General features: G+C 50.6%; 1 protein-coding gene across 1 annotated transcript in view; it reads left to right on the top strand.

Moving 5' to 3' along the window:
* EPHB1 (EPH receptor B1) overlaps positions 1 to 23,806 on the top strand; it is an 85,996-nt gene that overhangs the window by 25,487 nt on the left and 36,703 nt on the right. Inside the window, exons 2-3 of the mRNA XM_074912602.1 lie at positions 828 to 892; positions 5,091 to 5,772. Coding sequence (XP_074768703.1) covers positions 828 to 892; positions 5,091 to 5,772 — 747 coding nt within the window. The remainder of the gene's footprint in view (positions 1 to 827; positions 893 to 5,090; positions 5,773 to 23,806) is intronic.

Raw genomic sequence — 23,806 nt, 5'->3', positions numbered from 1 at the left:
GCCACCGGTGGCGCATCTCCTCCCATTTGGTCGAGACGCAGGAATAGAGGAAATTAATCTGCATGTCTGCTTGCTGCAAACAAATAAATAAAACCTGGAGGATTTTTCCCATCTGTTTCTATATGTTGTTGCTCTCACTATTATTCTTGTTGTGTTTTGGTGGGTTTTTTTAAAAAAGAATAAAAGTAGGGAAATGGCAGCTGTATTGCAGCTTTTAAATATTCCCCATCAAATCAAAAGACCCCCAGCAGAGGAACACCGCTCCAACAATGGGATTTTTATTTGTGTATTTGCAGTCACTCTTGGCAACTAATAAGTGTTTGCAGTGACAACTCAGGGCACCCGACAGATGCAGTGCATAAAAGGGGATGTCCAGCGTTGTGGGGTGAAGCAAGTAGCTGTGAGCGAGTTGGATGGGATCTGTTGAAAAGCCACTATGGAGGTGCTGGAGGAGAGCTGGGCTCTGCCCGTAGTGGGAGACTTTCCTACAACCCCTTGCTGCTTCCATGGTGTTAGCTTTTTAAGGTTTTTTAGTTGGTAACGCTATTTTCCTTTTCTAGGCTTGGAAGGGGTCAGAGATGGATGTGTGGGCTGGGCTCAGGCCATGACTCTTTGCAAAGAGTCTTGTCCGGTACTGTTTGCTCTGGAGTGAAACTGCCCATAGTTCATTAGGTGTATTAGGGCACCTGCTGGTTTATTTCTGAGCAGCTCCAAGGGTCAGATGTACGCTCTGTGAAAGCAGTTGTATGTTTTTCTGTGGCTCTGTGCTCATAACGTCACTGAAAACTTTGTAACTAGTTTGCTTTCCTTTTCTTGTATTTTCTCAGAAACTTTGATGGATACACGGACGGCGACGGCCGAGCTGGGCTGGACTGCCAACCCTCCTTCAGGGGTAAGTGCCACTTGCCCAGCTGATTCTTATGTGATCTCATGGGGTTCATGCTATTTATCTTAAAATGCTGGTGGGAAGCTGGGGGAGTTGCAGGGGTAACAGTGGTGCCCCACGGGGTTGGTGTGGGGTGACCAAGGCATTCCTGTGCCAAGCTGTATGGCTGGTCCGGGGCTGAGTGTCCCTTCCCTGAACTGGTCCTGGGGTCTCAGCAAAGATGGAGCTTTCCTCCATCCTCATGCTCTCTCCTCCCTTGTCTGTCCTTCTCTCAGGTGAAGGGTCTGGCCCTGTACTGCTCCGCATCCCCCTGCTCGCTTGTGCCTTCCCTCTCCCTGTGCCAAAAGGCTTGTAATTAGGAAACATTAGCAGGCTCAAAACAGCTTTCATACCTGGAACATCATCCGTAATTGCACTCGGCAGTGCTCTTCCCTGGCTATTAATGTCACTTTTATGAAGTAATGAGGAACAAAACGCCCTGAGGCACTTAAAACATCTTTTTTATATAATACGAGCCTTTGAGGAATGGAAGCATAAAATAACCTGACTCACATTCCCCCTGCCAAAGAAAGTGAGACATGGAGCAGGGGGAGAGAGCAGCGGCAGTGGGAGGGGACACAAGAGTTGATGGATGGACATCATGGTGGGTCAGGCAGCTGTTTGGGCAGGGACGGGTACAGCAGCAGGGTCAGTCCCCTGGCCCTCCAGGACCAAAGGAGAAAGGATGCCAGCCTGTGTCTTTGTTAGGGAGTGACTGGCTTGGCCAGGTGCCCAAAAGAAATGAGGTTGCACACCATCACCAAAGCTGAACCACACATGCAGTGGGCACAAAATCCTCTCCAGGCATGTCAGAGGCCCTTGAAATGTGGGGCTTTGCCACTGAATTGCTTTGGAAAAAATCTGGGCCCAGATAAATTGCTGGCAAAATGCAGGGGGGCTGCACGCAGGTGATGGAGATGGGATATAAATAGCTGCCTGCAGCTGCTATCGCTGAAAGCCCGTGCAAGGCAGGCAGGGAGCTTGTGTTGAAAGGCACGGCGTCTCACCCTCTGCAGAACAGCAGAGTGAAGCCTCTCCCCAGCACACATCCCCATGACCTTCTGTGCACACCCCTGCATCCATCCAACTCTTGCTCCTCTGAGAGTCACTCTTCTCCTTTACAGAAGCGTATATTAGATATTCCACAAAGTATTTTAAAATACCGAGTCCTTTGTTTAAAAGACATGGGTTCAGTCTGTAGCATGTGTTGGAGAGTGTGACTTCCCCTGTGAAGTTCCCTTGCTCGTTGACTGGGCTTTTCTTTGTAGCTTCAGTTCCTTTGCTGGGTGGATGCAGAGCATCTTCAGGTAGACTTTGGACTCCTGGAGTGAACCCCCTGTAGGTATCATGTCCCTGCTGAGGCAGGTTTTGGAGTAGGTTGGATGCCAGTGAATGTAAGCAGTATTTTCCTCTCGCTCCAGGCGTGCCCTAGTCTTTATGAACTGCCTGGTTACAGCACTAAGTTTTAGGGTTTGTTTCGTTTAATAGTTCACAACAAATATTTGAGGGCAGATTTGTGCTGCGTCTTGGCTTGTCCAGCAGTAATGGCCAGTATTTGAGGGAGGCTTGTCCAGAGTATGGATGCCAGGAAGGGTTTGCAGACTGTGACCCATCCAAGCAGCTTGGTGTAGAGATACTAAGCTACACACGGGGATTTCTTCTAGGGTTGGAGTCAGCAAAGACCCCAAATTTAGTCAGTCTTTTCTTGTTTTCAGTCTTCAGTTCCCAAAAGCAGCTACCCTAGGGCTGTGCTATTTCTTTTTCAGCCTAGATTGCTGAAAGCCAGGGTAAGAAACTAAAAGCTTCCCTTCTGCCCTTCATTCCTCCATCCAAAATGACTATACACTTGCAGCCTTGCTTTGGGGCTTAGTAACAAGCCAGAGCACCACGGGAATAAGTGAAGAGAGGAACCAGAGAGGGAAGCAAAGAAACAAGAGCAGCAGCCATCTATAAATTGGACCTTCCTGCTCCTTGGTGCAGGAGGGAGGAGATGGGAGAATGGGAGAGGGGCTCCTGGCTGCTGCTGAGGCGTCAGCTCCTACTCCCAGGCTCCACTTACCTCTTGGGTCTGGAGGTACTGGATTTGGTGAAACGCCTCTCCTGATCCTGGGACTCTGTTCAGGCTTTGGGTCCCTTGGGATGGTGACATCCCCCTGAGCAATGGGAGTGACTGTTCAGCCCAGCTCACAGCTGTGCCTGGGGCTTGGTGGGGCTGTTGACGTTAATGCCGGGGCATGGATGCAGGGGCTGTGGTGGGACATGGGCTCTCCTCCTGCTCTCTCTGATGGACGTGCTTTAAATCACAGTGGAGATGGAGAAGAACATTGTCATAATCCCCAGCTCCCTGTGAATTATTTAGTGGGATCTCATCAAAATGGTGCATTTGTTGCTATTAGAACATCGATGGTACCATCCGCTGCCACCATGGATCTTTCCAACCACGGGGACCTGCTGCTCTTCAGTGCCTGGTTGCAAGAGTGCTCAACTCAAGGGGTGCCCAAGGGAGCATCAGGATCCAGCCCCGAACCCTCATGAGGGTTTTCCAAGTGGCATTTGATGTCATTCCCAGTTGCGGGCAGCCCTGTATGCTGGGTGCCTGAAGCAAAGCACAGCGGGTGTTTGGTAGAAGGAGCTGGTGCGAGAGCCAGCTCCCTGATGGGCAGAGTGAATAAAAGGATAGTGGGTAAGATCACCTCCTGTGCAGCTGACGGAGGTGCAGGAGCTGGCGGGTGGGATGAAGAGGAGGATTCCTGCAGCAAAGACAGCAGAGCAGTGGAGCTGATGTTACACTGGCGGGCGAGCGCTGGAAGAGAGCTCGTTGTCTAGTGTTAATTGGATGACAGGACGGTAATGCAAAGCCCAGGTGGGAAACAATGCCACCAATGCCACAATGGTTGGGGAGAACCTTGCAGCTTTCTCATGTGACCGGTAGAGAAAGGGCATTGAATCTGCACATCTTGTCCAGGGTGGTGAGGGGTTTTTGCAGTGCTTTTGTGGTGTAGGATGAGAAGGGAGAGCGCTCAGCTGGATGCGTGAGGTTTTATTGCTGGTTTGGTAAACATTGCTTAACAACAATGTGCAACCTTGAGCAGTGATCTTTGCTTAAACTTAGTGGAGCCGAGCAGGTGGACCTGGGAGTAAACATTCTGCTGTGCTTGTTGGCAGTGTGTAGATGACCCTGCTTTGAAAACAAAATAAAAATCTGTGATTTTTTACATCAGGGCTGTGGTTTACAAGGGAGAAGCTTGGGGAGCTGGTAAGGAACATGGTTATTTAATGGAAAATGGAAGAGGGCAAAATCTGTGAGGCTGCAGGGTTGGTTGTGGTGCATCAGCTCTGGGGAAGACTGAATATGACGGGGCAGGTTGGTATCAACTGTCTGCCGCTGTGCCCCCATGTAAGCGCAAACACGAGCGAGTGCTGCTATAGCGTTGCTCCTGGAAATTACGCATGATATTCAGAGTGCTGCTTAAAGATTGCCATATGAATAATGCTGTTATGAGGAGACTGTAAACATGGATTAGTTAAAATGAATGGATTATGAGGTTGTAAATCTGTCTGTAGGACTCTAATGCCATCATAGACTATTCACAGTTTGCCGCTGTCCCTTAATTGAAATTGTAGCCTGGATTATATTAATGCCCTTCTATAAATCGAATTGCAAATCTATATTCTCTCTCTCCGTGGTGGTAATGTTTTATTTAGTTAGTTTTCTTTGCCGGGGGAAATGATCCTATCGTGCTGAGAGCCTGGGGTCAGGCTCGCTCTCCAGCCTACGTGCTGACTTGGACTGTAATGAAGCCGTATCCTCATGTGCTGCTTTACCTCCTGCCTCCAAGTGTCTGAACCATCTTTCTTCCCATTTTTACGTCTTCTCAGGGCAGCTAAGGCGGTTGCCCACATTTTAGCATCAGCAGGGAGCAATGGGGAGAGGCATTCAGGGGTAAGAGGCTGAGGATTTCTTCTGGTGCTGGCCCAGGCAGTGTTTCTGCCTGTGCATCACATCATGTGTCCACGGCTGCATTCCTAGTCCCCTTTGGGGCTTTGGGATTCTCCTTCCAGCCCTGCCCTGCCTCGCGCAGGGTGAGCAGCACCTCCATAGCTCAGGGACTACCACTGGTCCCTCTACCTTCCTCTCATCGCTTCTCCCTTCTCCTTTCTGCAGTGGGAAGAAGTCAGTGGCTACGACGAAAACCTCAACACCATCCGTACGTATCAGGTGTGCAACGTCTTCGAGCCCAACCAGAACAACTGGCTCCTCACCACGTTCATCAACCGGCGTGGAGCTCACCGCATCTACACCGAGATGCGCTTCACTGTGCGGGACTGCAGCAGCCTCCCCAACGTCCCCGGCTCCTGCAAGGAGACCTTCAACCTCTACTACTACGAGACAGACTCTGTCATTGCCACCAAGAAGTCTGCCTTCTGGACGGAGGCACCCTACCTCAAAGTGGACACCATTGCTGCTGACGAGAGCTTCTCCCAGGTGGACTTTGGTGGCAGGTTGATGAAGGTGAACACGGAAGTGAGAAGTTTTGGGCCCCTGACCCGCAATGGCTTTTACCTGGCTTTCCAGGACTATGGGGCTTGTATGTCTCTGCTGTCCGTCAGGGTCTTCTTCAAGAAGTGCCCCAGTGTGGTGCAGAACTTCGCCATCTTCCCGGAGACGATGACGGGTGCGGAGAGCACCTCTCTAGTGACTGCCCGTGGCACCTGCATCCCCAACGCCGAGGAGGTGGATGTGCCCATCAAACTGTACTGCAACGGGGATGGGGAGTGGATGGTCCCCATCGGCCGCTGTACGTGCAAGGCTGGTTACGAGCCAGAGAACAATGTGGCTTGCAAAGGTAAGGTTGGCCTTGGGTAACAAGGCGCTTTTATTACTTTTAAGCTTTGCTTAAGAAAATGTTTGTCCTCAAAGAAGCTGTTGTAGGCAATGTCTGTTATGAAATCGGCTCCGCACCGTTTACCTGCCCTGACGCGGTTTTGCTCCAGGGACCAGGCAGGGATTTGGGAGCAGTGATCAACCTGCAGCCTCCCAGCGCGATCCAGTCAGCAGCCAGACTTGGCGAGCAGCGTGGCGAGGATGTGGGTGCCGGTGCATCTGCTGCCACAAGCCCGCTGGAAGCTGCCTCTCTGATCTGCTGCCTTCAAAGTGCTGTGCGGGCTGGTACTCGCCGGCTGAGCCCCTTTCATCTGCCTCGTTATTTCCCCAGCAAAGCTGCAGGAGTCGGGCAGCCGCCATCGGGCCTGACTGCAGTGAAGCCGCCCTGATTCTCAGCATTAATTGGAATTATTTTGCTGGGTTTTCTGGGTTCCCCCAGCCACACCACCAGCATGCTGCTGCCTGCTGGAGTCCTCCACAGCGCAGGGTTATAAATATGGAAATAAACGCTCACCGCTTTTCATCTCTGTTCGCCATTCTGGTGAATATTTCCCAAATAACAGAGGATATTTTTTTTTCTATTAGCTTTACTGGCTGGCCTTTTCTTCTCCTCTCTTAAATTAAGGTATTGTTTTTGTATGCTGCTTGGAAGGAGGGAAGAGGAAAGAGCTTTTTGCATGAGAAGCTAACCCTGTTTTGTCAGCACTTTCCAAATAGCTTCTAGAAGGTGGGCACCACCAGGTCAAGGAAAGGTTGGGAAGAAGGAGAAGGTCAAAGGCAGGTGTCAAAGTGCTTTAGGGCTGGTTTTGGGGAAGGGGGTGACAGGAGGAGGTCTGACTTGGGCCTCTTTTGATGCAGGTGGCAGCACATGTAGCACCAGGCTTGGCTGTGATGCTCATTGGGATGGCCACCACGGTATTTCTTCTCTACCTGTAACCCTGGGTATATGAAAATGGCAAAGCTGGGATTCAAGCTATGGAGAAACTTGTTTGTTTGCTTTAAACCTGGGAGCTTGTGTAGTTTTTCACTGTGAAAATCCACCTTCCTGTCTGGCCAAGGTGGGGACAGCGATGCCTTCCCATGCCAGGACTCCAAAAACTGGGAAACCACCAGAGTCTGTGCGCTCGTGCCTTGCTTTCACATTGAGCAGCATCGCCCATGGATTCCTTTGAGTTTCACGGGTGATACTGAGTGTGGTTTTGTTCCCACTAGGAGATAGTCTGTTCCTATGAGGAGCTGAAGCGCTCCATTGGAGGGAGGGCTCTTTGCAAACCGGAGCGTTTCTGGTGAGATGTTCCTCTGCCATTGAATAAACAAACAAAGAGCACACATGGTTTTATGGCAAAATGACATTTTCTCATCATGCAAAAATAATTACTAATTTTAGCTAAAGACTGGAATTGGGAAATAATGTCATTTTGCCAGAAATATAAAAATAACCTGTAGATTTTGGTGGTGTTGACCTTTCTATCCACCACCAGCTGGGCTGCATGCATGGGGAGCATGCTTTGCACCAGCTGGGCTGGTGGAGGAGGCTGAGGTCCTGAGTGCCTCTAAACCCCTGGGAGGAGCATGCTGCACCTAGCCAGTGCTTGTAGTTTGGATCAGGGCAGAGGATGGAGGACAGCAAGACATGAGAGGCATGGAAGCAGACCTGCTCAGGGTGAGCATTAGACTCATGCTGTTGAAGCTGCACCAAGCAGACCCCCTGTTATCTTTTGCTGAGTTTTCTGTGCCGCAGCATCTGTCTCCTGCTGTGCTCCTACTCCTGATGGCAGTGCTCATGCCAAAGGGGAAACCCCTCGTGCTGCCCAAGTGTGAGCTCTGCTGAGCTCCAGGACAGTGTTTTGCCTTTGCATGGGGAGCATGCTTTGCATTCAGGCTTCTTGAGGGGAAAATTCAGGATCCTGACAGGTCAGAGGGGTTAGAAATGTCCTCATTGATCGGCCAGCAGCATTTGGTATCCTGAAAAGCACTGAAGTACACTGTGGGTGCAGATGAAGCAGATGGTTAAATGGCACGAAGCACATGTTTGATAATGGGACCATACTTTTTTGATGATCCTATGGGCGCTGTTAGGTGCTGGTACAATGCTGTCTCCAGAGCAGAGCTCAAATAACTCCCCTCTCCCAATCCTTAAAGGTATTTCTCAGTTCTCATGACAGGGGGGCAGATGAAAGGCTGGGATGGTGAGCGGGATCTGCACGTTTGAAGGTCCTGCTCAATGCTGCTGAAGAACACAAACCCCATAAACCTGCCAGGCCCTCCTAGAAGTTCACTAAAACCAGCCCTAAAAGCCTGATCCAGGGCTTACATTAGGACTGTTGGAAACTCAACTGCATTTGAGTAAAAATCTGACCTTGAGGTGGACTCCGGCTTCTTGGTAGCTGACATGGCTCTGAAGCTCCTTCTTGTATCCCCGTGGACCGTGGAGACCATAAGGGGAGACCTGAGCCCACTGCTGCCCTTCCCAAAGGTGAGCAGGCAGAAGACAACACATCACAAGGTCTAGAAATAATAATTTATCGGTTTTCTATTTGGCTTCATGCTCTTGAAGGGGTTGTATTTCCCCTGCCTTGTTCACCCGCTGGGTTTGCCTTGCAGGGATGCTGCCAGAATCACACCCTGGCTCCTGGGAGGCACATGCTCCTGACATCTGCTCAAAGCCTTCATCAACCTGAGATGAGCCACTTAACAAGCCTGGGGGAACTGTCACCAAGGAAAAAAAAAAAAACTTAATAAAAAAAAAAATCCCTCAGTATTTTAAGGCTGAGAAAATGGGCTTAATTCTTCAGCGGTGGAACAAAAATAGGGTTGAATTGTTTAGCTCCCCAGCCCTCTCTCATCCTTCCCACCCCCTGGGATAGAGGCTGTGCCTATCATGGGGCTATTAGACCGGAGCAGTTTCGTGCTGACAGCAGAGCTCAGGGCGCTGAGGGATTCATTAATACCAGCTTTTATCGGCACTTAGCCATTCGCGAAAGGCACAGGCAGAGCACAATCTTCACTGGGGGTATTTCGAGTCCCGAAGAGATTAGCGTTATGTTTGAGGGTCAGAGTGATGGGGGATCATTACCACCACAATGCTAAGATGGGGGGGAGGGAGATTTTCTTTATTGATCTGCCCCGTTATTTGTTTCCATCCTAGGCTGGCATGGGTTTGGCACAGACCTCCTGGTTGGTGCAAAGCTGTGTTCTCAGCTGTGTGATGGCACGCCATACCTGAAAACCTGGTGGAACTGCCTACCCCGTCCTCTTCAGCACCTTGTGCCCGTGAGAGCTGTGGGTCAATGTGAAATGGAGGCTGTTATTGAATCCAAAATGAATAATTCATTCGGTGCAATAGCCCACGCTCTGTTCGGGTTGATATTAAATCCATTTGTCTTGCTCTGCCCTGTCCCTCAGCCTTGCTTTATGGCTTCCTTGCGTGGTCAAGGTGCAATGCATCATCATGCTGGGGAGGAGGTGGGAGGAAAAGTGAGAGTACGGATCGCTGGGAGGCTGAGGAAATTGTTCAAGACCTTGGATGAGCATGCTGGGTGGATTTTGCTTGTTCTCGAGGAAGATTGTTAAACCCTTTCTCTGCTGGTGTTTGACTCTGAAACCTAATGATGGCAAGGTAACCCCTCACTAGAATGATGGCAGTTGTGGGTGTCTCAGCTTTTATTCCTTTTGATTTTGAGGATGGGGCACTGTATTTTTGTCTGCTGGAATCATGCTGACTTTTTTTCTGACCTTCCCAATACCAGGTGGTAACTCAGTTAGTGGAGAAGCTGTCAAAGTAAAAAGTCTGGATCTAAGTCAGCTTTGTGCTTAATTTTTACTTTGTATTTATAAATCCAAGGAGAAAGGGCAAGAGAGCAGTCCTGCTTCTTCCCAGGCTTGTCTTGCTTTTGATTTACCCCTCCTGGCAGATTCCTGTCGTAGCATGGTTGGGATCCTCCAAGCTGCCACGGCTCGGGATGATGAACCAAACTGCTTGCTCACAACAGCTGGAAATCTGAGCTAGCAGTGGTGGCAAAATCACAAAAAAACCCAACCACAAGATAAGAACAAAGCTGGGCTGCGATGCCTGTGGTGCAGAGGCTGCTCCTTGAGCATCCTTGCTCTCAGGCATCCCCAGCTTTTCACAAGGCAGCCAGTCCCCTGCCCCATTGGTGTTTGGGTCTCCCAGCCCTTCTTCAGCTTCTGACTGATGTGCCAGGCTGCGCTGAGCCTTTGCCAAAGCTGTGTGTGGGTTTATTTTTGTTGTCTTCATCTCTTTGGTTCCTTTCTCTGTTCTTTCCTCCTGCCTTGTGTGTGGAGGGCTGGATTTGGGAAAGGGGTAATAGGGGGGACACATCCCACCAGTTGAATGTCAAGGAGCGAGCGGCCCTGTGCCGGTCCCCCTGTTAGCCTCCCCCCCTGCTGAGCAGCCCTGGTAATAATTATTGATTTCCTCTATTAATCCATCACAGATGGCTGAAAACAATAGCAGAGCATGGGATTTATAAAGTGATTTGTAAAAAAAAATAATAATAATGAACATTTTGTAATTAGTAGTAGAATAATTTGCTAACATTTAAAACAAGGGAAAAGTCAAGTTTTTCCAGTCAGATTGTTGCTTGTGCTGTGGGTCTTTTTGGTCTCTCTGGCTGTGCCTTTGCCTGCCTTTTCCCCGTGCCATGGTCTGGCCTGGTGCCCCTGTACTGTGTTGGGGCACCCAGGAGAGGTTTTCTCGGGTGAGGAAGGTGATGGTTTTGTCCCGTGGGGGACGGCAGCAAGGGAGGCTGGTGGTTGCCTCGCCGTGTTGCGGGGTCACAAGGCCTTGTTCCCCCATGCCTTGGGGTGTACCCATCCCAGGGTGCTGCAGCTCTCTGCCCATCCACCCACATGCCAAGCACCACAGGGGCTGTAGAAAGGCCTATTATTGCTTTTTAGGGTGGTTTTATTTTTCTTTCTTTCCTCCATGCTGCTGGCCTGTGTACTTCCCCATGTCCTGGAAGCATCTTTCCCAGACTCTGCCAACCCTGCTGCCTCTCGCCTCCTTGCAGCTTCCTCTCTGTCATCATGTTCCAGCTTGCCCAACCCACCAGTGATCCCTTTTTGAATGCTTTCTCCTCTAAAACAAGAGGGGAAAATCAGAGGGAAAAAGAAGGTACTTTCCCTGCCCATCTCTCCTGCCTGCCCTTGGATTTGGTTTAGCAGAGCTGTGGCTTCCCAGCGCGCTGGGAAACACATTCCTCTCCCTATCTCTGGTTTGGTGACTGCAGGTGTTGCACCAGCTGGTGGTGAGGGTGGCTGGTGGAGGGGTGCTCTGGTGTCCCCCGGGATGCGGTGGCACCTCGCCCTGTCCCAGGCCCGGGGCAGGGTGCCTGATGGGGCTGGCAGCATCCCAGTGGGGTAAGTGCGTCGAAGGCTGGGCTGCCTGCAGAGACCCCCACCTGCAATCCTAAATAATTGGACTTAAAAACCATCAGTGCTTCCTCGAGGTCTTTCCTAGGGACCAGGACGAGGTCAACCAGTTTGTTTCCAAACCTTTCTGTCTCAGTCTGCACCCGCGGACACATGGTGGTTGATGCACTGACAGGATGTCTGCGGGGCAGCTCAGGTGCGGAGGGGCCTCTGCGGCTGCAGCTGATGCTCATGATGCTTTAGGTGGCTTTGTGGGGGGAATGTTTCTCTGCAGGTTTGAAAGTATGATTTCTAGTTTTTCTCCTGTTTAGCATCCTAAGATGGGGTGGCTGGGCAGTGCGCTGGCACACCGGAGCTGCCGCAGGTTTCCTTTTCCCTGTGCATTGCTGTGCCTCTGATCGCATGAGGCTTGGGCACCTGGTAGACACTAACCATGAAAAAAAGCTGCTTTTAGACCAAAATGAGAGCATCTGCACAACCAGGGCACTTTCCACCCCTAGCAACAGCGGAGGTGTCCAGGGGGTGCTTTCTTCTGCATTTAGCTGAGCCACAAACCTTTGACTGCTCAAAATGGGCCTTTTCCTCGTGTTTTTTTTTGTGTGCTTGGTTTTGGTTTTTTTTTTTTTTTTTTTTTTTTCACAATATCAAGTTTCCTGCCTGCCCTCCCATCCTGAGTCAGCCCAAGCTGCTCTCTCCCTGGCTGCGCAGCGCTAGGAAGCGGCAGCTCCAGCTCTTCCCAAATCCGGGCATTGATGCCGGAGGGATGGAGGGATGCTCCCTTTGTTGCAGGGGCTTTGCCTTTGCCTGGCAGCGATCTCCCTGCTTCCACCGCTGGGTGGAACAGGCAGCCCAGTTTTACCACGGCCGTGTTGCGGAGAAGCATTTGAATCGCCGGGCCTCCAACAAAAAAAGAAAAAAAAAAAAAAGTGTGATTTTTCTTAAATTATGCCTTAATGAAGGCATCCATTAACCCCCGTAATAATTTCACAAGGAAAATGTCCAGGAAAACCTTGTTAAATTTTTTTTCTAATGAGTGTGATGGGTTTTAATGGAAGTCTTAATTAGACATTATTAACCAAAATGTTCTTCTGGTGGATTCAGACCCTTTTCTTTCCCCCGGCACAGGGATGGGGAAGGACCATGTGTCCTGGCTGCTGCTAGTGGGGAGACTTGGGCACCGCAGCCACCGCTCTCTGGCTCTGTCCCCAAATCCTGAGCGGGGTCCAGACCCCTCCAAAGGAGAAATGAAGGAGAAACCTGAGAAATATCCCAGGGAAGGTGTGAGTGGAGGCCAGGCAAGCATCACAGGGCTGGACTACCCTAGTCAGACATGGCCTCGGAGGGATTAGGGAGTGGGCCATGAGCAGTGATGTATGGCTTTATTTTTCTGCATATAATTTTTTTTTTCTCCTCAGATTGTACCATGGGCCATTTAGATATTTCCCCTCCCCATAATGAGAACTTTTGAGTATAATATTGATTCCAGTTGTAAAAGAGGAAGAAAAATCCCCCCTTGATTTTCTCATCTCCGCCCCCTCCCCCCTCCCCAGGTCTTTTCATAAACCTGTTTACATAAATCTCCTTCTGAGCCTTGTTAATGGTCCATCTAGGAAACTTTCTGCAGTAGTTGAAGTGCTTGGGGAAACTCATCTTTTTTGGGGCTATCAGGGTACAAAGCTCTGTGTATGCTTGCAGGGGCTGCTGTGGGCGTGGATCTATGAGCATCCCTGTGGGGACGGGACTGCAAAACCCACCCAGCTTTCCTAATCTCATCCGCTTACACCAGCCCAGGAGACCTGGCTCTCACCCCAGCATGTCGAAGGCCCTTCGCTCTCCGGCAGGAGCGGGGATTGTTCTCCCAGACAATGGGAAAGCAGTGAGGAAGCGCAGGATACAGCCCACCTCCGGCACCAGCATTGTTCCCACCCTTGTTTGCAAACAGCCAGCACCTGGCAAATCCAGTGACTCAGCCCGGAGAGTTTTAAAGCCTTTCTCTACCTTTTTCCTTTTTTCCTTTTTAGTTTTTTGTTTTTTGTTTTTTTTTTTTTTTGGGGGGGGGGGGTGTTTGTTGGGGTTTTTTTTGTGTCATGAGAGAGCTGGTTTGGGAATGGCTTCCTCTGGTGCCATTTTGCTGCTGTTTGCTTGCAAGGGATGGGGATCTTGCCCATGTTCAGGGCTGCACCATACCACACAGCCCAAGGCAAGCTCTTTGAGAGCCAGCATCTCTCCCAGCTAGCTAGTAATAATAATTAAAATTTTAAAAAGTGTTTTTTTACCCCAGCTGGCTAGTAATAATAATAAAATGGATTTTTTTCCCCCCAAGTCATGAGATAACTCATCAGCACTCCCCTGTGCAGGGCATCGTTTGGGAGCTGTGCCCTGGGGCTGCAGTCAGGCTTTGCAGGTCTCTTGCAACCTCTGCTTTGGGAAATAGGCCTTTGCCGATGATTTTTTTTTTTTTTTTTTTTTTAATTAAGTGAAAGACCCATCGCATAAACGCAAGCTGTGAAAAAGCCATAGACTAGGTGGAGCGCGTCATGCTGTTGCACCTCGCCTTGCTTTTCCCTGGCTGTTAGAGGAGTTTTGCGTGGGTTGGACTTGCCAGCCAGGGCCTGGGACACTGCAGGTATGTGCAGAGGAAGGATGGAGCCCACTAGGGTGAGCGAAAAAGAAAACTAATCAGCGCAGGTTACTGAGGTTTTAATTTTCTGCCCTCTCCAAACTGCTGCGTCTGCTACCTGGGTCGTTCTGCACCCGGATGGTGACAAATGAAGCAGTGCCGTGGGTGTTAGCTCTGAGTGTGTTAAAAGTGGTCATTTGTCACGCCTGGTGTCTTGTATCTCAGAGGATGCGTCGAGAGCAGGAGCACGGTGATTAAATCAAAGCATCGCTTGCGCACTTAAGCAAGGCTTTGGAGGAGGGCTGAGGAGCCATGGGAAAATCCATCCGTCTTCAGCCAGTGCAGCAGACTCACGGCCAAGAAATAATCCACGCCTTGTCTATTGGAGCATCAAACCAGACTAAATATTCAGTTGTGAGTGCCTGAAATTAAGATGTGCAAACTCACATGAGGAGGGAACGGATGTTCCCCCACCCTGAGCTCCTAGGGGAGCCTCACCCAGCAAGCAGCAACCAAGAAAATGTAATTATTAGCATGGGGTGGAACCACATTGCTTCTTTTTCATGTTAAGCCCAGGAATCATCTGCTTGTATGATATTTATTTTATGAAAATGACTTTTAGGAAGGAGAGAGCTGTGAGCTTGTCACCTTGGTGCTCTTGGTGTGGCTGCATCCTGCATGGTCATCACTGACCTCTGAGCAACAGCGTCCACCTGAGCAGGGAGCAATGCCTGGGCTAATGTCCTCATCTCGTCTCATCTCTTCCCTCCCTGGGGCCTCTCAGGGATGATGCTTGGGTTGGTGAGGGCAGAGTTTTGCCATCTCCTAGCTTTTTTTTGGGCAAGAGTTGTGAAGTCCAGGGCACAGGGCTATGTGCCATGTCAGAGGCAGGGAGTGCCAACCTCAGGTCTGGTTTCTGGGCTTTGCTGCCTAAAACTCATCCGTAAAAGCAGAGGTGTCTTGGGGAATATACAAGGGGAATTTGGAATTGAATTTCTGCTCTAGCTTGACCACCTTTCCTCTGCTGGGTCTGCAGCCAGGAGGTTAAATTGCCTGTAAGGTGAGACTTAATATCAACTTATTTTGATCTGATTTTTTTATTTTTAATTTTTTACTATATTATAGTAGTTATCTGCAGCCAGGTGGGATGTCACTGAGGCACCTAAAACCAATCACTTGATAAACTTGCCCTGGGCGTAGCTTTGGGATGGGTTGATGCACGCCAGCATGTGTCCGCTCTGTGTCACAGAGGGAGCCGGTTGCCCTCCTTGGGAGCAGGAATTACTTTGATGCTTGTGGGTTTTGCGCTGTTGCAAAATGTGGAATTTGAAGGCTTGAAATGGTTCTGGGCATGGCAAAAAGGTTCTCTGGCTGACTGGCTGCTGCTGAGGACCATCATCTTCTGGCTAAACCCAAATCTGGTTCTGCCACAGGCATCGGTTTCAGTGTGTGGGGTGAGCAGGGCCAGCGCTCACAGCGAGACAGCGGTGCTGGGATGAAGGTGACAGGGTGAGTCCTGGAGCTATCACAGACCTCCTGCTTCCATGTTCAATCAGCTTGTGAGCTCTTAATCATGTATTATTATTTAAGACAACTTATTCTTAGAGAGCCCAAGGTGCAAATTATGTTTCACAGCTAAGAAAAGCTTCCAGAGCTGCCTACGTACTGCAAATCCCTGCAGTCTCGGGTGGCTTTGACTTATGTGTAACAGATGTTGAGGATGGAGGAGACTGGTTTTTTTTTACCCCCTTGTTGCTACCACCAGTATGGGACACGGGTGGGGATTTTGGCAGGGAGCTGCTGGCTGTGCCCAGAGGTGGGTGTTGTTTCACCCTTCAGCTTTGGGCACCTCTCCTGTGGTGGCACAGTGCCAGCGAGTTCATGACGTTTGCAGAAGGTCCTTTCCCTGACTGGGAGCTTTTGAGCAGGTTGCCTACCTGCCCACTGCGGCATGGGGATGAACCAGTGTGGGAATCATAGAATCATGGAATGGTTTGGCTGAAAGGGACCTTCAAAGCTCATCCTGTCCAACCCCCCTGATGTAGGCAGGGACATCTTGCACTAGGTCAGGTTGCTCAAAGCCCTAAACAACTTGATCTTAAGCACTTCCAGTGATGGGCTACTCACAACTTCTCTGGACAACCTGTTCTAGTGTCTCACCATCCTCATCATAAAAGAAGTTCTTCCTTATGTCCAACCTAAACCTACCCTTTTCCAGTTTAAAACTGTTCCCCTTGTCCTGTCAATACAGGTCTTGGTAAAAAGTCTCTCTCCATCTTTCTTACCAGCCCCCTTTATATATTGAAATGCCACAATAAGGTCTCCCTACAGCCTTCTCTTCTCCAGGCTGAACAACCCCAACTCTCTCAGCTTTCTCCATACCAGGTGTTCCAGCCCTCTGACCATTTTCATGGCCTCCTCTGGACCCACTCCAACAGGTCCATGTCTGTCTTGTACTGAGGACCCCAGAGCTGGAGGCAGTACTCCAGGTGGGGTCTCACGAGAGCAGAGTACAGGGCAGAATCCCCTCCCTCAACCTGCTGGCCATGTTTCTTGTGAGGCAGCCCAGGATACAGTTGGATTTCTGGGCTGCAAGCGCACATTGCCAGCTCACATCCACTTTGTCCACCAAGTCCTTCTCCACAGGACTGCTCTCAATCCATTCATCCTCCAGTCTGTACTGATACTGGGGGTTGCTGCAACCCATGTGCAACTTGACCTTGTTGAACGTCAAGGTTCACATAGGCTCGCTGTTCAAACCTGTTGAGCTCCCTCTGGAAGGCATCACCGCTAGTGAATCAACTGCAACTCTCAGCTTGGTGTCATCTACAAACTTGCTGGGGGAGCACTCAGTCTTATTATGTTGTTCATGAAGATATCGAATAGTTCCAGTACAGACCCCTGAGGGGCACCACTCACTACTGGTTTCCACTTGGACATTGAGCTGTTGGAACGCCGCCTGCTCCAGCTCCAATTTGCTTGTCAGTGAGCTGCAGAGGATGAGCTACCATAGTTTTCCAGCCTTGTGCTTCTGCCTGGAAACCCCTTTGAGCTGCTCCTTGCTCTGTCCAGCAATGCTCACAACCAACAGTGACCTGATGGTAGTTATATTGGAGCCAAGTAGCATTGTGTTATTGTAAGCTGTTGTCTGCTTTGAATTCTCCTTTGAACTCCTTGCAGGTTGGGGTCTCGGTTGGTTTGTGCTGCTCGACTCCAGTGGCTGCTGCTGTGGCTGCAGTATGTGGGGTCTCCAAAATACCAGCTCTTCCACTGTGTGATGAACATCATCTCCACCTCTTCCCTTGGCTCTTGATCTGCAAGCTGGGCTCTGCCCTTGGGACCAAGCATTTTTTGCAAGCCAGCCTCATGCAGGAAGAGGGTGGGAATTTGGCCCTGGCCAAATTTTCCATTGGTGGGTACAATGCTGCAGGAGAACCTCAAAGAGTGAGGGCCATGGAAGGCAATCCAGCTGTTTTGTGTTCCTCACGGTCCCCTCTCTCCTGCCTCGGCACCGCAGCAATGTGCTGCCTGAGGAGCTCATCTGTTACTTTTGCCTTTTCATCTTTCCTCGCTTCCTATTTCTGTCTGGTAGTGAAGCCCCACTGCCATGATGTTGAAGTTTAAGCCCAGAGGGCAACCATGCACCAGCAACTGCTCACCCACTCCTTTCTCCTCAGGGATGGGAAGGAGAAAATAAAACAAAAGGCTCAGGAATTGAGACAAAGATACGGAGGGATGGCCCACCAGTTATGGTCATGGGCAAAAGACAGACTCGATCAAGGAAGAAAAAAGAACATCAGTTTAGTTTGAACACCATCACCACCACTTAATTTGCCAATCAAACAGAGTAGGATAGAGAAATACAGCCACATCTTAAAAACAGCTTCCCCCCCACCCCTCCTTTCTTCCCAGGCTCAGCTTTGCTCCTGATTTCTCTTCCTCCTCCCCTCCAGCAACACAGCGGGGCAGGGGATGGGGGTTGTGGTCAGTTCACCACTCCTTGTTTCTGCTGCTCCTTCCTCCTCAGGGGAGGACTCCTCACACTCTTCTCCTGCTGCAGCGTGGGGTCCCCTCACGGGAGACAGTCCTCCATGAACTTCTGTGCCGTGGGTCCTTCCCAGGGGCTGCAGCTCTGCCTGCACTGCTCCAGGGTGGGTCCCTCCCAGCACCAGACTGCTCCAGCGGGGGCTGCCCTCAGAGTCCTGATCTCCTTCAGGTGCAGCCCCTGCTCCGGTGTGGGGTCCCCCAGGGGCTGCAGGTCGGCATCTGCTCCCCGGTGACCCCCATGGGTGCAGGGCACAGCCTGTCCTCTCACCGCGGGCTGCAGGGGGTCTCTGCTCTGGCGTACCTCCCCCTGCTTCCTCCTCCTTTCATCCACTGACCTCGGTGCAGAGGTATCTCCCTCAGAACTCCTCCACCTCTCAATTTCCCCTTCTGAAATACGTTATCACAGAGGTGTCGCCACCGTTGCTGATTGTCGCGGCCTTGGCCAGAGCTGGGTGCGAGCTGGAGCCGAGGGAGCTTTGAGAAACTTCTCACAGGGGCCACTGTTGTACCCTCTCCCCTGCTACCAAAACCCTGCCACACACAAACCCAACACATATGAGAAAACATTTTTTTTCCAAGATATTTCTTTTGTAGCGAATGCCATTGGCCATTGCAGCACCCGGTGGCAGCTGGGCTTGGCTGCCAAGGGTTTGGGATGCACCAGGGACCGACTCTCCTGCTAACTAGTTTTTAAGCTCAACTGTGTGCAGAGAGAGGGGAATTGGGAAGGAAAGTTGTAATACTGTGGTCCCCTGTGCTTTCCCATGCTGTTACATTGGGGGTGTTGGAAAGTTGGGATGAAGGTAGTGAGGTGGGGAAAGGGTACTTGGAACTGAGCAATCTGGGCAGGGAAGATTTTAAGAATAGTGTGGAGAGGGAGAGTATGGATGTGGAAAAATAAATAAGTGGAAGAGAGAGAGGTAAAACTTTCAGAAATAGCTCTTTAAGTGTTTTCTGGCTCCAGGAGATTAGGGCTGATAAGAGCCACTCACACAAGTCAATGGCAGCAGCCACCATTTAACTGCTTAGGGTGGAAAAGGAGGTGTTATTAAAAGAGAGAGAAATTGTACAAAATATATATGTGATACTCATATACAGAAATAATATTAAATTGCACCCGACTATGAGAAATATGACTTGCTGCCAAAAATGCCACCCCCAGGGGTGGAAAGGGAGTGCTTTGCTCATGCTTGTGTGGGATGATGGAGGCAGTTTACCAGGGGCCAGCGCCATGTGCAGGCAAGTAGATGTGAAGGCAAGAGCAGATGGTGCCTCTGGTCTCCTGGTCAGTGCTGTGTTTCCCCTCTCCTCTCCACGGTTGGGTAAGAAGGCGCCTGTCCTCCAAGGAATAGTAATTGTAGTTCATTTTGTTATAAGTATTCATAGGGGAGCTCTCTTAATTATTTTTCTAATTAATTCCATGCATGGGGCTCTTGGAGTGGATAAGGGATGTGGGAGAGCAATTGTGCTTTAGTTGGAATGTCCTCCCCTTGCTGAATCCATCCTGCCTTGCTGAATCCATCCCTGGGCATGGTCCTCAAGCAGTCTGACAGAAAATGGAAGCCCTTGAGGCCCATCTCTACCAGGATGGAGGGGTCCTACTCAGTGACGGGGCATCCCACCACCCCAGTGCAACCCAAGGCACGATGTTCTCCAGTGCCATGGCATGGACATAAAGGAGCCGTGTGTCCGTGTGTCCCTGCCCGTGCTGGCATCCTCGTGCTGGCAGCGTGAGCCTGGCCCTGCGGCTGAAGCTCTCCCCCAGTCCCATCCCAGGGTGACTCATCCTTCGCGGCGTCGGCACTAACAAGGAACCACTTCAGACATAATTAATAAGCACTTGATGTTCTCTAGATTGAGGGGATACTGTGTGGCGTGAGCTGGCAAAGGAGGAAAAGGTGCTTAATTAGTTCCTACTAGAAACAGGAGATGTTTGCTTCCCAGCCAGGAAGGGTGTGTGCTTCAGAGAGCCCAGGGGTGATGCCCCGATTTCTCAGTTGGAAGAGGGGCTGGGGTGACATCAGTGGTTCCTGAAATCCCCAGGGTGGGTCTGCCAGTTGCCAAGCAAAGATGCATCATTTTCAGGGGGCTTCTAAGTACAGCCCTTGCCAGCACCTCTGTACCTGCTCTCTGGGATCCACCATGGATTTCTGTGGCAGCTCACTTTCCTCCTCTTTAGGTAGCTTAATAGCTCATGTAGGCGTTGAGGGGTGAACACGACGTTAAGTGGTACATGAAAGTATCGGCTCTTCTGTGTGGCTTCCAGTTCGTGTCCATCAACTCCTGGAGTCTCATGTTGCTGCAGTTCATGAGGGAAATAATCTTGCTGCATGACTCCTGTATTGAGCCCAATACCTGGGATGGGAGTAGAGCATCTTCTGGGACTTGTGTTTTTGCGGCATGAGTCCTGGCCTGAGTCCTGATCCTCCCAGTTGTTTGCTCCAGACTCATCAGGAGGTTTGTTCCAGGTGACACTGCACTGCTGGGAATGCATCTGCTCACCGGCACTGGTCCTGGTGGTCCCCTCTCCAGCTTGTGCTTGGCCCAGTCAACCAGAACTGGTGTAATGTGGTGCACAACAGCATCGCCAAGGCATCGCTTGCCCTTCATAGCACCAGCCACCTTAAGCTCAGCCTTAGTTATATTGCCCTCATTAAAACCAAGCCTACCTCAGGTTCCAAGGGTTTCCTGAAGTCCAGATTAGAGCTGTGCCTGAGGTTAAAACAGGGCACCCAGCTGTGATAAACCACCCTGTTTGTTAAAAATGGGCAAAACAACAGGGCTGGGGATGCTGGAGGTTGGCTGGGAGCAGTCCCTGCCTGGGCAGACCTCGGCTTTCTTGCCCTGCTGCTGGAGCCCCACTGCTTCTCCCAGCTGCTCTGCTCCCAGTGCCGTCCGGCTCCCCGGCAGCGCGCCCATCCCACTCATCCTTTCTCTCCCTAAATTGTTTTTTGTTGCTGGCGTAGGATGAATTTCTTGGCTTCCTTCCCACCCCTTAGCTCCGGTTTTAAGATACAGCAAAGATGTAAATGTTCATCTAGTGCTGGGCAGGGCAGGGAAGCCCAGGAGTAAGGGGTTGGACAGTGCTGTCTATTTACTGGTAAATCAATCTCCCCTTTCCTTATATCACATCCCCGGGGAGAGCTGTGTCGTGGCATTTAATTTGCGGCTATTATTCAGACAGCTGCTGGCCTCGCCACCCGTGAGGGATTGGGGCAGCGATGGCAAACCCAGCCCTGTCCTGCTTTCAGGGCTGACAGCTCCGTCAGAGGGAAAAGCCCGTGGCAGGCTGCAGCTGCTAAATATGTTTTTACAGAAGAGTCTATAGAGGTGTGATAGCCTCAAGTCATTGCCGAGAACTTCATCCCCCCTTCATTTGTTGACTCAGAATAATAAGCTCGAGCAGCATTAGGATGATGAGGAACATCCAGTGCCAATCACCACTGTGGCCATGCAACCGCTGGTCACTGCACCATAAACCTCCCTGTGTACGCAGATGAATTGTTTAGTGTTTGATCAAATTACTTAGCATATTATCACCAAAAGTGGGTGTTTGGAGAGGCAGTGCCAGCCTCGTTCTTCCCTGCAACACCTTCCTCCTCTTCTCCATAGCTGTGCTTTAATTCCCGAGGGTGAAGAGCTGAAACACCAGTGAGAAGTGGAAATGGGCCAGGGGGTCTCCATGAGCTGTACCATGTGCCCACCAGCCACGTTTCACTCCTGATCTCATGTGCAAAAGTGCTGGAGCAGAAGGTTGGCCATCGCTGGCTGATTTATGAAAAGGAAGGGAAGCTGACAGTAGTAGGAGAGCTGCGCTGTGAGACTGGGCAGCCTCAGCCCGGTGCAAAGTGGAAACTAAAGCAGAGCAAAACCCAACTGGGAGAAAAGTGATCTGCAAAAGTGACTTTGAGACGTGTTGTTTTTATTCACCCCGCTGACTTGGAGAGCAAAGCAGTTTCCCTGCTCTGTGGCAAGCTGGCAGCCCTGCAGCACCTTCTGCCCAGGGCGTGCGTGCTCTCCCCTATCTCATCCAACAAATGGATCTGGGACAGATTTAATCTTTAGACCTTCAAAATCCCCCCAGCCATGAAAAACAGAGAAAGTCAAGCCCAGAGTGGTGATTAAGTGGGCAAGTGTGGACCTGTTGGAAAGATGGGTACTGCAGGGCATGTGGCAGCCAAAACCGGCTGCTTCCATGCCCTGCTCTAGGCTTAAACTCATTGTTTAGGGCCATGATCTCAGCTAAACAGTTGGTGTTGAAGCTCTTCTGCATCCAGAGACCCTTAATTTTTCCAAACCCACCTTCCTGGAGGAGAAACACTTCTAAGGGAACACCAGCTTTGTTTTGCTTGCAGCCAAGCATGCAGGGCTCAGTCTACGAGCACCTCGGTCCGCCCCAGGGGAGCAAATCCTTGGTTGATGAGGGATGGGATTTTTGGGAGAGGCAAACATGGATGTACATACACCTGTTGCCACTAATTGAACTCGTGCAGCTACCTATCCCTCAAGAACCTTTGAAATCCTACTCTGCTTCAATTCATTTCTCATCTGTGAGCTGAAGAGCAGAAAAACCCCCCTGAGAAAGGAAAAACCACATTGAATTTTACTTTTCCTCCACAAATAAACCATGGTGGGGTGGGTTCAGACACCGCTGACTTTAATTTACATGTGTCCCAAGGTGGATCTAAACCCATTCCTCCAGAGGTGAAGGGCTGGTTTAATTAACTGCCTGCATCATGAGGAGTCGGGGCCTCTTTCTTCCGTGTGTTGGGGAGAGATGCAGCCCATCGCCTGCAGGATGTGAACCCAGATGCTGGGAAGCTCATGTTTATCTCATGAGTTTCTGCCTATACAGTGCTGAAATACGGAAATGCAACGCACTGAGGCGGGTGCTGTTTGTAATTAGGTTGGGTAAGTGCTCAGTCCTCAGGCGGAATCAGCTCTGGGTGATGCGAAATGACAAGAATTTGTGCATTTTGCTGCAAAAATGGTGAATTTTGCACCAAAATGAGGTTTTATCCCTCCCTGAGACAAAGCTCTGCTGGGGTGTCCCATCCCCAAGGTACTGTGTTTTCTGATATTGCTCAGGGGCTTGTGCTGAGCTCTCTCCCTGCAGGAGCATGTGTCAGTCTGTCCAAGGGTGCTTCAGGGTTGGGGATGCTTGGACTTGCCTGTTTCTCCATCTGGGTCACGCTCCTCACCGTGCCCCAAGGATTGGATGTAGGAAAGGAGATTCGGTGGCTGATGGGGTGTTTCAGGGCCGGGTCTGATCCCCATCTCCCTTCTTGTTGTGGTCAGGAAAGCAGGATGTGTGTGATGGGTACCCTCCCACCCCTCCTCATCGGAGCACGGCATTGCTCCGAATACAGAAACCTCTCTGAATTTATTTGTGTATGCATCATGGAGGGCAGCACAGCAGGACACCCACTGGTATTGCCGGCTGCCTGCCGAGCTTGCTGCGGCTGTGCCAGGGCTGAGGTGCTCAGGAGAAGCACTTGGCTTGATATAAAAGGGAATCGGATCATTAAAAATTAAAAATGGGGGGAAAAAAAAAAAAACCTGAACAACCCCCAACCCCCTCTTCAACAGAGTTGCAGGAGCGAAGGCATGACAGGAGAGTGTCAAGTAGGGATTCAATTAAACCTCTGGCAACGAGTGCCTGCTCCCTGCTTGGATGTGTGTGGGGAGGATAACGAGGGAGATGAAAGCAGGGTGGGAAGGCAGCCCTTTGAAGATGGGGAGATGGCAGGCCCCGCCAGGGAGTGGTGGCATGTGGATGACAGCTTGACTGATTCTGCTGGTTTTTCCCCCAAACTGCAGCCTGCATCCTTAGTGCCATCATCACATAAAAGGGATTGAAACCCCAAACCGCTGGTTGTGTTACAGCCCGTGGCGGTGTTGGGATCTGCAACCCCATGTGTGTGTCCCCGGGGGA

Source organism: Athene noctua, chromosome 8, assembly GCF_965140245.1.
Source record: "Athene noctua chromosome 8, bAthNoc1.hap1.1, whole genome shotgun sequence".
Classification (NCBI taxonomy): Eukaryota; Metazoa; Chordata; class Aves; order Strigiformes; family Strigidae; genus Athene; species Athene noctua.
The sequence above is the reverse complement of the archived record's forward strand: the minus strand, read 5'-3'. Positions and strand labels throughout refer to the sequence as shown.